At 53.9% G+C, this 11,427-nt stretch overlaps 2 protein-coding genes across 2 annotated transcripts; one reads left to right on the plus strand and one right to left on the minus strand.

Moving 5' to 3' along the window:
* Nucleotides 1-378: 378 nt before the first annotated feature.
* On the plus strand, nt 379-6,677 carry LOC132536483 (glycogen [starch] synthase, muscle-like; the record flags this gene model as incomplete). Its single annotated transcript, XM_060184404.1, has 5 exons — nt 379-569; nt 2,720-2,815; nt 3,050-3,213; nt 4,349-4,429; nt 4,629-6,677. Coding segments are annotated over 5 exons (853 nt in total), but the record flags the coding sequence as incomplete, so codon positions are not given.
* A 1,155-nt stretch (nt 6,678-7,832) lies between these two features.
* Nucleotides 7,833-9,368, minus strand: FTL (ferritin light chain). The gene is made up of 4 exons (XM_016193825.2): nt 9,053-9,368; nt 8,744-8,890; nt 8,266-8,391; nt 7,833-8,119 (listed from the first exon to the last, which is right to left on the minus strand). The coding sequence occupies exons 1-4, from the start codon at nt 9,152-9,154 to the stop codon at nt 7,967-7,969; spliced, it is 528 nt and encodes a 175-aa protein (XP_016049311.1). The 5' UTR covers nt 9,155-9,368; the 3' UTR covers nt 7,833-7,966.
* Nucleotides 9,369-11,427: the final 2,059 nt, after the last annotated feature.

The following is an 11,427-nucleotide window of genomic DNA, read 5'->3' on the forward strand; positions in this document are numbered from 1 at the left end:
AAATACAGAGAGAAATTGAGAGGGGTGGGGGAGATAGAGAAAGAGACAGGGAGAGACCCCTGCATCTCTGCTTCACCACTCATGAAGCTTTTCCCCCTGCTGTTGGGGACCAGGGACTTGACCTGGGTCCTTGCACACTGTAATGTGTGTGCTCAATCAGGTGCACCACCATCTGGCCCCCTTATTTATTTATTTATTTATTTATTTTTCAGCATGAGAGAGAGAGAGAGAGAATAAAGTTGAGCATCACTCTGGCACACACGGCAGCACCTCCCAGGTCCTGGCGTGTGTGATGTCAGGGCTAGGGTTTAAGGGCTGGGGGTTAGGATTGGCGTTAGGGGCTAGGTTTAGGGTTAGACAGCTTTTCCAGCCCCCCAGGTCACTCTGGAACCTCAGGGACAGCCGCGTCAGCTGGGGGACCGACCCCTTCCTTCTCTGCCAGGTCATTTTCCACCCCGAGTTCCTGTCCTCCACCAGCCCCCTGCTGCCCGTGGACTATGAGGAGTTCGTGCGCGGCTGCCACCTGGGGGTCTTCCCCTCCTACTATGAGCCTTGGGGCTACACGCCAGGTGAGTAGGCGCCTCTCCGTGGTCGAGGGCCCAGGTCAGACCCATCAGCAACCCAGGCTCCTCCTCTGCTGATCAGGGACATGGACCAGAGCTTGTTTGTCCAGTGTGTGCCCCTGACACCGTAGCTCTTGTGATGAGAGCTGGTGGCCCAGGTCACATGTGGGACACTCAATATCCTGAGGGAGCCCCTCGGTAACAGAAGCTACATGTTTCAAAAAGCATTTATTAGGGGCCGGGTGGTAGCGCAGCGGGTTAAGCGCACGTGGCGCGAAGTGCAAGGACCGGCATAAGGATCCCAGTTCGAGCCCCCGCTCCCCACCTGCAGGGGGGTCGCTTCACAGGCGGTGAAACAGGTCTGCAGGTGTCTGTCTTTCTCTCCCCCTCTCTGCCTCCCCTCCTGTCTCCATTTCTCTCTGTCCTATCTGACAACAATAATAATGACAACAAAAAGGGCAAAAAAGGGAGTCGGGCTGTAGCGCAGCGGGTTAAGCGCAGGTGGCGCAAAGCACAAGGACCAGCATAAGGATCCCGGTTCAAACCCCGGCTCCCCACCTGCAGGGGAGTCGCTTCACAGGCGGTGAAGCAGGTCTGCGGGTGTCTATCTTTCTCTCCTCCTCTCTGTCTTCCCCTCCTCTCTCCATTTCTCTCTGTCCTATCCAACAATGACGACAACAACAATAATAACTACAACAATAAAGCAACAAGGGCAACAAAAGGGAATAAATAAATAAAATAAAATATTTTTAAAAAAAGGGCAAAAAAATCAGAAAAATGGCCTCCAGGAGCAGTGGATTTGAAGTGCAGGCACCAAGCCCCAGAAATAACCCTGGAGGCAAAAAAAAAAAAAAGCATTTATTATTTATTTCTTATATACCAGACCACTGCTCAGCTCTGGCTTATAGTGGTACAGAAGATTGAATGTGAAACTTTAAACATTATACTATCTCCCCTAACCCTGTATTTTTATTTTTTTAATTGTTTAATTAAATTTAATTTTTAATTAATTAATATTTTGTTTGCCTCCAGGGTTATTGCTGGGGCTCAGTGCCTGCGCTATGAATCCACTGCTCTTGGAGGCTATTTTTTCCTTTTTGTTGCCCTTGTTTATTGTTGTTGTTATTGTTGTTGTTACTGCTGTCATCATTGTTGGATAGGACAGAGAGAAATCAACGGGAAGACAGAGAGGGGGAGAGAAAGATAGACACCCGCAGACCTGCTTCACCGCCTGGGGAGCCCGGCTCGAACCCGTATCCTTATGCCGGTACTTTCATTTGGCGCCACATGCGCTTAACCCGTTGTGCTACCACCCGACTCCCTCTCTCTCTCTCTCTTTTTTTTTTTTAGTTTATTCATTTCATTTTAATGAGAGGGAGATACAAACGGAGGGAGGGACGGATAGACTAGAGCACTGCTTAATTCTGGCTTACGGTGGTACCGGAGATTGAACCTGGAACCTGAAAACCTCAGGCATGACAGTTTTGCAGAATCATTATTCTGGCTCTCCTGCCGCCAACGTGTGTGTGTGTGTGTGGTGTGTGTGTGTGTGGTGTGTGTGTGGGGTGTGTGGTGTGTGTGTGTGTGTGGGGTGTGTGTGTGTGGGGTGTGTGGGGTGTGTGTGTGTGTGGGGTGTGTGTGTGTGTGTGTGGTGTGTGTGGTGTGTGGGGTGTGTGGTGTGTGTGTGTGGTGTGTGTGTGTGTGTGTGGTGTGTGTGTGTGTGTGTGTGGTGTGTGTGGTGTGTGGTGTGTGTGTGGGGTGTGTGTGTGTGTGTGGTGTGTGTGGTGTGTGTGTGTGTGGTGTGTGGTGTGTGTGTGTGTGTGAGTGTGTGTGGTGTGTGTGTGTGAGTGTGTGTTGTGTGTGTGTGTGAGTGTGTGTGTGTGTGAGTGTGTGTGTGTGTGTGTGTGTGTGTGTGTGTGTGTGTGTGTGTGTGTGTGTGTGTGTGTGTGTGCTTCTTCACGGACACGCACACGTACCAAAAAAAAAAAAAAAAGATGATTGCACAGTAGGGCTTTCAGTCTGTCTGAGCACCGCGCCCGCACTTGGTAAAGGAGCCGGTAGAGGGCGCAGTTTGAGCTTTTTGGAGGATTAAGAAGACAGCAGGGGAGTTGTAACTCTCGGCCCTTCTCTCACCTCCCTGCATCACCTCCCTGCAGCTGAGTGCACTGTGATGGGCATCCCCAGCATCTCCACCAACCTCTCCGGCTTCGGCTGCTTCATGGAGGAGCACATTGCAGACCCCTCAGCTTATGGTCTGCACCCAAACCGAGAGCGGGGCTCTCGAATACTGGGGAGGAGGGATGGACCCCTGGGTCATTAAGAGAGAAGGGATGGACTTCTGGACCATTAAGAGAGGGCGGGGTGGACACCTGGGATCCCCGGGTCGGAGCAGGCTCGCTCTTCTCCCCCCAACCCCCGTCCCAGGGAGAACCGAGGGGCTCCCCCATAGGCTATCTTATCTGATCGCTCGTCCTGCTCCCACACAGGCATCTACATTCTGGACCGGAGGTTCCGCAGCCTGGATGACTCCTGCTCGCAGCTCACCTCCTTCCTCTACAGTTTCTGCCAGCAGAGCCGACGGCAGCGCATCATCCAGCGGAACCGGACCGAGCGCCTCTCAGACCTTCTAGACTGGAAATACCTGGGCCGGGTAGAACCCCCTCGCCTCTGCCGGGCAGCACCCTCCCCCACCCCCGCACCCCGCACCCCGCACCCCGCTTCTGGCTGCGGGCCCTAGTTCTGCAGTTCCCGGGGCTGCTTCAAGGGGCGTGGTATCCTCCTGAGCAGCGGCTGCGTGCCAGTCGGTGTTTCACGGGCTCACCTGATTGGTCGAAAGTTCTCCTATTTGCATAGGGGTGTGGCCAAAGCGGCACCAGGCTCTAGACTCACTCTTGCCAAGGAGTGTGGTTCAGAGACTGTCCAGTCTCGGCTGTTGTTGTTTGCATAAGGGTTGGAGACGGAATGGTGCTGGTTTGCAGGCTGTGCACTGGCAGGTGCGGCTGAGCGTGCTCATTTGCATAGAGGGCGAGGTTCAGGATAGCCCTGTTTATGGGGGGGGGGAGACAGGGCTGACTTCTGACACCCCCCCCCTCTTTTTTTTTCTTTCTTTTTTGTCTTTCTTTTGTGCCTGCAGTGTTGTCGCTGGGGCTCGGTGCCTGCGCTACAAATCCACTGCTCCTGTGGCCATTTTTTTTTTTTTGTTTACCAGAGCACCACTATTCAGCTCTGGATTACGGTATGCAGGAGATTGAACCTGGGACTTTGAAGCCTCAGGCATGAGAGTCTCTGCATAACCATTATGCTATTTACCCCTGCCTATGACCATTTTCCCCCCGTTGAATTCACTGGACACTTATTTTCCACTTGTGTTGTTGTTGATGTTATTGTTGTTGGATAGGACAGAGAAAAATTGAGAGAGGAGGGGAAGACAGAGAGGGGGAGAGAAAGATGGACACCTGCAGACCTGCTTCACCGCTTGTAAAGCAACCCCCCTGTAGGTGGGGGAGCGGGGGGGGGAGGCTCGAACCGGGGTCCTTGCACTTAATACTATGTGCGCCTAACCCAGTGTGCTACGGCGGGCTCCCCAACCTCTCCTGTTTTAAATTATTTTTAAAAATTTTTATTAGTGATTTAAGATTGATTTACAAAATTACAAGTCAACAGGGGTATAATTCCACACCGTTCCCACCCCCAGAGTTGTGAATCCCCAACCCTCTATTGTAAGCTACAGCAGTTATCCTAAGGTTGCAGATGTGGGTTAACCCCCAGCTCTTCTTTCTCCAAAGTATTACATGTCCGCACGGCACATGGCGCTGGCCAAGGCCTTTCCAGAGCACTTCACCTACGAGCCTCATGAGGCTGATGCGGTGAGTAGCCTGAGGTCTCCATCCAGGGTGGGTCAGGGGAGACCGAGACTTTGGGGTGCCCTTCCTGGAGTCGGGGGGTCTCTCCTGTGGTTCGAAGCCCCCTGGGTGCGCGGGGTGGGCGGCTGGGTGCCGGGACTGGTCTGCGGGGCCTCGCCCCCCACCCCGACCGAGGTCGAGCCCGCACCCCGGCTGCACGCAGGCCCAGGGCTACCGCTACCCGCGGCCCGCATCGGTGCCGCCGTCGCCCTCGCTGTCCCGGCACTCGAGCCCGCACCAGAGCGAGGACGAGGAGGAGCCCCGCGACGTGCCCGACGCGGATGGCGAGCGCTACGACGAGGAGGCCGAGGCCGCCAAGGACCGGCGCAACATCCGCGCCCCCGAGTGGCCGCGCCGCGCCTCCTGCGCCTCCTCCACCGGCGGGAGCAAGCGCGGCTCGGTGGACACGGCGCCCTCCAGCACCCTCAGCACCCCCAGCGAGCCACTCAGCCCCGCCAGCTCCCTGGGTGACGAGCGCAACTAAGCTCGGTGGGCTCCTGTGCAGACGGTGCTGTCGTGCCCCCCACCATGAACCCTCTGGGGGGAGCACTGCCCGCCCTCTCCGCCCTACACTCCAGCCCTGCCAACTCCGAGCTCTCTCTCTCTCTCTCTCTCTCTCTCTCTCTCCCCCTCTCTCCCTAAGTCCCCTACACTCCAGAATCTCAACGCCGTGCCTTTCTTGGGTTCCAGAATGCATCATTGTGCCCAGGAGTCCCCCCAAACTCACGCACACACCAGGCGGGGAAATCTGCCTTTTATCCTGCTCCCGTGCCCGGTGGTTTTAGGAACCCAGACCTGTTGCCTTCCAGGTTGGGGGCTCCTAGGACCCTTGGTGGCTTGTCAGTTTTTCAACGCACAGAGCATGGGGTGCTCAGGTCTGACCTGGAGACCACCAAGTGTTGGCAGAACCACCTGGGGTCTCTGCTTTTGGGTCAAGTCTGGACCCTGGGCACGTTCAGGAATTTATTGCAGAAGGTCCTCCATTTCACCTTCGTGACTCCCGCCCAGGGACAAGGCCCTCAGTGTTTACTCTGGCCTAACCCTCCTGGGGTGTCCGCTCCCCCACATCCCCTCTGCCTCCACACTTTGGCCAAGTGAGGGGTGGCCGAACCACTTGGCTTCCCTTTCCTACTGAAGAGCTTGCGGTCTTGGCCTAGAAGCCTTTCTGGATTTTTCCAGACCCAACTCCTTTGAATCGAGTCTGAGCTCTGCCAGTTTTTCCAGATTCCTGCGCACTCCAGGGACTCCTCTGGCTGACAGCCCCGCACACATCCATCCCTCCAACCGCTAGGCCTATCATGAAACCACTGGGTTCTAGGTCCCGACTGTTGAATCTAGAACCTTACCACTGTGCCACAAACTGATCCCTTTCCCTTGGCCTAGAACTGAGCCCACTGGGTTCTAGAACCTCCATATTTACCTCGAGTCTCTTCTGCTCCCCCCCCCAAGCTGTGCCCTCTTCTCCGCCCCAGCTTTGGTGACAGGGAGAGGGCTCATCACGTGTGTGCTTTGTGGTGTCTGATGCACTTGGTTTGCAGTTGGGAGGGGGAGGGCAGGAGGGGTATGAGTGAAGTGTGTCCAGAGATGGAAAAATACATCTATATTTAAGACTGCTAGGTCTTTTTTGACCTTGGTTGAGCCTGGCTCTGAGCCCCTTCCTCCTGGTGGCCTCCTCCTTTTCCACTTTACCTTTGTGCCTAACACACACACACACACACACACACACACACAGAGATGTGGGTCCCTGATCCCTTATTTCATTTGGCTGTCTTGGAGAAACTTGAATCTCTATTCTAGACTCCAGGTTTGTTTTTTCTTTCTACTAGACAGAGCACTGCTCAGTTCTGACTTATGGTGATGCTAGGGATTGAGTCTGGGACCTCCAGGCCTCAAAACAAGAAAGTCTTTTTGCACAACCCGTATGCTTTCTCTCTGGCCTTCCAGTGTTCTTTCCAAGTAAGGTGACTCTGTCTTGCTTACTTGATAAGGTGTGTAGTTCCCGGTATGTGAGCTATCTCCCATTTTGTCTTGTTTACTTGGAATTGAACTTATAAGTAGCAAAAACCTGACACAAACTATCACTAGAAAAAGGATCCAGAGGGTAGCCACAAACAGCAAGTGTCTCTTGAAGTATAAATTCCTCACACTACCCCCCTGGGAGGTGCAGAGATATTGCAAATTTCTGTCATTGCAAAAAATCCTGTTGGACGTAGGGAAGCTTAGTGCCTGTTATTTCTGTGGTCTCTGGACTTTGGCCCTGGTCCCTGCATGGCTCAATTTTGAAGAACTGTTTACCTTCTAGTACTGCTCTGTCTGTATTTACACCCGAGCCAACCTGGCAGTATTCGCATGGGTCGATGGCTTTTCTAGGAGGGCAAGAGAGCTCTGTCACCCTTTCTGTTCAGTCACTGAGCTTGTGACTCGAACAACACAGGCTCTTCTGCCCTCTGCCATCAAGAATGGCCAGCAAAGTGCAGTGACAACAGGTGGGACATGGTGCTAAGTAGCCAAAAGCACAGGTGTCCAACAGAAACTTCCTCTTAAAAGCCTCTTGACCAAAACCTGGTGACAGGGCAGTGGGTCAGAGTTGACCTAGTCTTGGGAATTTAGCCACAGCACCTCCCTGCAGAGCCACCTCCAAGCCTCTTCAGTCCCCATTGGGAGAATCTTGCCCCAATCACATCCAATTGCTGTGGGGGCTTAGCCCAGTACCTAGCACCAGCTGCAGTTCCTGGCACGGGGTCAAGTGAATCCTGTTCTCTAGCACCTACAGTAGCCAGTTGAAGTAGGTTGGGTCAGTGTACCCCGGGGTAATACAATTGCTCATATCGAGGGATTTATTCTAGTCAGCTCCCAGGATTGAGCCTGCAGACTATTTCAGATAAGAGGCAGGGAGGAAGCACAGCACTGGAAGCATCCTTCAGTTTTGGGGGGGGGGGGGGCTTGGCTTGAACGTGGTACACAAGTACAGTCTGAAGTATTTTGCTAGCCTTGCAGACTCCTTTCAAAGTTACTAAACCAACAGGCTCATAAAACAGGACCTAATTAGATCTCTTAACATTGCTATTAAAAAAAAAAAAGTGGGGGTATAGCATAATGGTTATGCAAAGAGACTTTGGTTAAAGTAATGCAAACAGACTCGTGCCTGAGGCTTTCAAGTCCTAGGTTCAATCCCCGAACCATGATAAGCCAGCCAGTACTCTGGTCAAAAAAAAAAAAAAAAGTGCTTCCAGCTACTTACTCCAGGAATTCTGGCCTAGACAGTCAACACCCCCAATGGAAGCAACCTGCTACTATAATATCACGCTCAACAGGGGAGGGAGGTCAAATAGAACAGTTTCCCCATGAACAACACAAAACCACCAGCTGCTGCAAAAAGCTTTATTTTTTTTCCCATCTGGTCCAAGGCTTGGAGAGAGGGTTCCAGGGTGGCTGCAGGGAGGGGCTCCGCATGAAGCCTCGCACACGAGGCTGGGGGGGGGGTGGGGGCTCCCGAGTCTCCTAGTCATGCTTGAGGGTAAGTCTCTCAAACAGATACTCGCCCACCCCGCCCTGGGGGCCCTCCAGTCTGCGGAGGTTCGTGAGGTGGTCGCCCATTTTCTTGATGATTTTCACCTCTTCTTCTAAGAAATGGTTCTCCAGGAAATCACAGATCTGAGGGGGGAGAAAAGAAAGGCGCAGCGACCACCAATCAGGGAGGATCCGTGTGCCAGAATGCCCGCTTGATTCCCGGGAGAGTTCCCCGGGCAGGAATTCGTGGGGGCGGGGCAGGGCAGGGCAGGGGGGTTCAGGGTACTTACATGCGGATCTGTGCGGGCAGAACCCAGGGCATGCAGATCCAGAAGGGCCTGGTTCAGGTTTTTCTCCAAGACTAAGGCGGCTTCCATGGCGTCCTGCGTTTTACCCCACTCATCTTGCGACGGCTTCTGTACAGAAGATAAAGAGGTTTGGATCCAGCTGGCCACAAACTCCACGCTGACCGCACTTCTCAGCGGTCTGGGAGGAGGGCGAGCCCTAGCCAAGTCACGTCTGCGACTTCCGTGCCCGCCCGCCCGTCCGCCCGGTCTCCTGCAACGAGCCCTCGGACACCGCGCGGCTGCGGTCTGCACCGCCGAGACCCGCGAGCTTCGCGCGCCTCCACTTCGAGCCCCGTCAACAGCCCGCGAAGGCCGCACTCAACCTCCCAGAAGGCCACGCGGCGCCCGAGCCGCCGGGGCCAAGGTGCTGTCCCGCGCGGGGGCTGCTGGGAAGTGTAGTCCGGCCGCCCGAGCGCTTTACCTGAATATCCTGGAAGAGGGCGCGCCCGCCGCGCTGGTTTTGCATCTTCAAGAGACGTTCCGCCCTCTCACGTTTCTCGTGGGCCAATTCGCGGAAGAAGTGGCTCACGCCCTCCAGAGCCACATCGTCACGGTCGAAATAGAAGCCCTGCGGGGAGGAGATGGCGGGAACCGCGATCAGCGGGAGAGGCTTGGTCGCGCCAACCCCCGCCCTGCAGCCACCCAACAGGACAAAGGAGGCCAGCGCCTGCGCAGCTGGGGCGGGGGGGTGGGGGGGGATGCGGGCCTGGGGCGTCCTGGGGACCCTCACCAGAGAGAGGTAGGTGTAGGAGGCCCGCATGTGCAAGTTGACCAGGCGGTTGACGGCGGCCTCCACCTCCGAGGAGTAGTTCTGACGGATCTGGGAGCTCATGGCTGGTCGGCAGTAAGGAGCTAGGCTCAAAAATTGGTTTTGGTTGGTCCCAGAAGAAGATGGTACAACAGATGGCTCCGCAGATTGCGACTGGAAAAAAGGTTGGAGGGTGGTAGGAGGCTGGTAGTAGGGGCGTCCCCGGGTCTGTTCCGTCCAAACACTGTTGAAGCAAGAAACAGATCCGCGGGACCGCCGATCGCACTAGGAGGGGAAGGGGGCCGAGGCCTCTTTTATAGCGCCTGGACCCTAGGGGCGGGGCGTTCAGAGGGGAGAGCGGCCAGCCAATCGGCGGCGACGAAGGCGGGACCTGGAGGCTGTGCGGGGCCAATCCGGAACTGCTAAGAATTCCAGACCATCCCCCATCCCCCACCATACACACACCCCAACCCCGGGTGGGGAAGTCACGCGCCAGTCTGCCCGGCTGTTGGGAAATGGAAAATTGGGGGACGGGGTGGGTGGGGGGCAAGGGTCAAGGGCCTGATTCTGAGAAGTCAGGGCATTTGAGGGGGGGTCGCTGGCAGGTGGAAGATTAATGGGAACTGTACGCCCTGGAAAGTGGTGATTCTGGGTCCTAGAGGTTTGAGCTAGAAAATCGGTTGGGGGGTGGGGAATATAGCATCATGGTTCTTCATGCCTGAGGCCCTCAACTCCCAGGTTCAGTCCTCACCACCACCACAAGCTGGAGCTGAGGCTAAAATAATAATAATAATAATATTGATATTATATATATGAAAGAAAATTCAGTTGGAGTTTTAGGGTTGTTTTGCTTTCTGGAATCCTGGGGTTCTTCAGAGGTGCAGAGACTCCCTGGAAGAGAAGTGAGTTCCCCCTAATTAGGAAATATTTCTAAGACCTCGTCACTGCTCTGAATAGAATGGCGTGGGGTAGAGGGACCTGGACTCCTGGAGTTCACACAAAGGGGGCTTTGTATTTCTGTTTCCTTAAATTCACTGTGGAGGCCAGGGATGGATAGCATAATGGTTATGCAGAGACTTTTCTTTTTTTTATTTATTTTTTTGGGGTTTTTTTTCTCTTTTTTTAAAATTTATTTTATTTATTTATTCCCTTTTGTTGCCCTTGTTGTTTTATTGTTGTAGTTATTATTGTTGTTGTCGTTGTTGGATAGGACAGAGAGAAATGGAGAGAGGGAGGGGCAGACAGAGAGGAGGAGAGAAAGACACCTGCAGACCTGCTTCACCGCCTGTGAAGCGACTCCCCTGCAGGTGGGGAGCCGGGGTTCGAACCGGGATCCTTACGCCGGTTCTTGTGCTTTGCGCCACCTGCGCTTAGCCCGCTGCGCTACAGCCCGAGACTTTTCATGTTTGAGGCTACAAGGTCCCAGATTCAATCATCCCACCCCCCACCATAAGCCAGAGCTGAGCAGTGCTCTGGTTAAAAATAAAAATGTTCACAAGTTGGGCGGTTACACAGCGGGCTAAGCTCAAGTGGCGCGAATCGCAAGGACCAGCCTAAGGATCCAGGGTTCGAGCCCCCGGCTCCCCACCTGTAGCAGAGTCGCTTCACAGGCGGTGAAGCAGGTCTGCAGGTGTCTATCTTTCTCTCCTCATCTCTGTCTTCCCCTCCTCACTCCATTTCTCTCTGTCCTGTCCAACGACAACAACAACAATAACTACAACAAGAAAAAAACAAGGGTAACAAAAGGGAATAAATAAATAATTTTAAAAATTAAAAAGTTCACTGTGGAAATTTTTTTTTTTCTGGAATGTTTCCCAGGGGTCATCTCTATGACCCTGACAGGCTCTTCGAGATCAAAAGAGCAGGTGTTCTAGACTCTTGGGGCTCACAGAGTGGAGGAGGATGAAGAATCTAGAAGTCCTTCAACTGGGCTTATAAAGAGGAAGAGCTTGGTGGGCTGAGTGGTTGTGCACCTAGTTGAACACACACACCTTTCGATGCTCAAGGCCCCAGGTTCAAGCTCCTGGTCTCCCCTTGCTGGGGGAAAGCTTTGCCAGTGGTGAAGCAGGGCTGCATGTGTCCCCCCACCCACCCCGTCTCCCCTTTTCTTTCAATTTCTGGCTGTCTCTATCCAATAAATAAATAATGAAAGAAAAAAAAAGAGGGCGAGCTTGGAGAACCCTTAAAAGATTGTCTGGGCCATTTGGGAAACTTGGGAGGAGTATTTTCAGAGGCTTTTTTTTTTTTTCAGGGGGAGGAGGGTCTGAGATGAGAAGAGGTGAAGTGATGGTGGAACTCTGGGGTCCTAGAGTGCCTTTCCCCTGTTCCCGGGACTCTCTCAGGCAGCTGCACTCAGA

The sequence above is a fragment of the Erinaceus europaeus genome, unplaced genomic scaffold (assembly GCF_950295315.1).
Source record: "Erinaceus europaeus unplaced genomic scaffold, mEriEur2.1 scaffold_518, whole genome shotgun sequence".
Lineage (NCBI taxonomy): Eukaryota > Metazoa > Chordata > Mammalia > Eulipotyphla > Erinaceidae > Erinaceus > Erinaceus europaeus.

What these genes read in the sequence shown, in the direction of transcription:
- FTL (XM_016193825.2), bottom strand. Translation starts at nt 9,154, where the DNA reads ATGAGCTCCCAGATCCGTCAGAACTACTCCTCGGAGGTGGAGGCCGCC. An exon ending in CCTACACCTACCTCTCTCTG is followed by an intron (nt 8,891 to 9,052) that starts GTGAGGGTCCCC and finishes TCCTCCCCGCAG; the next exon opens with GGCTTCTATTTCGACCGTGA. An exon ending in CCCTCTTCCAGGATATTCAG is followed by an intron (nt 8,392 to 8,743) that starts GTAAAGCGCTCG and finishes TCTTCTGTACAG; the next exon opens with AAGCCGTCGCAAGATGAGTG.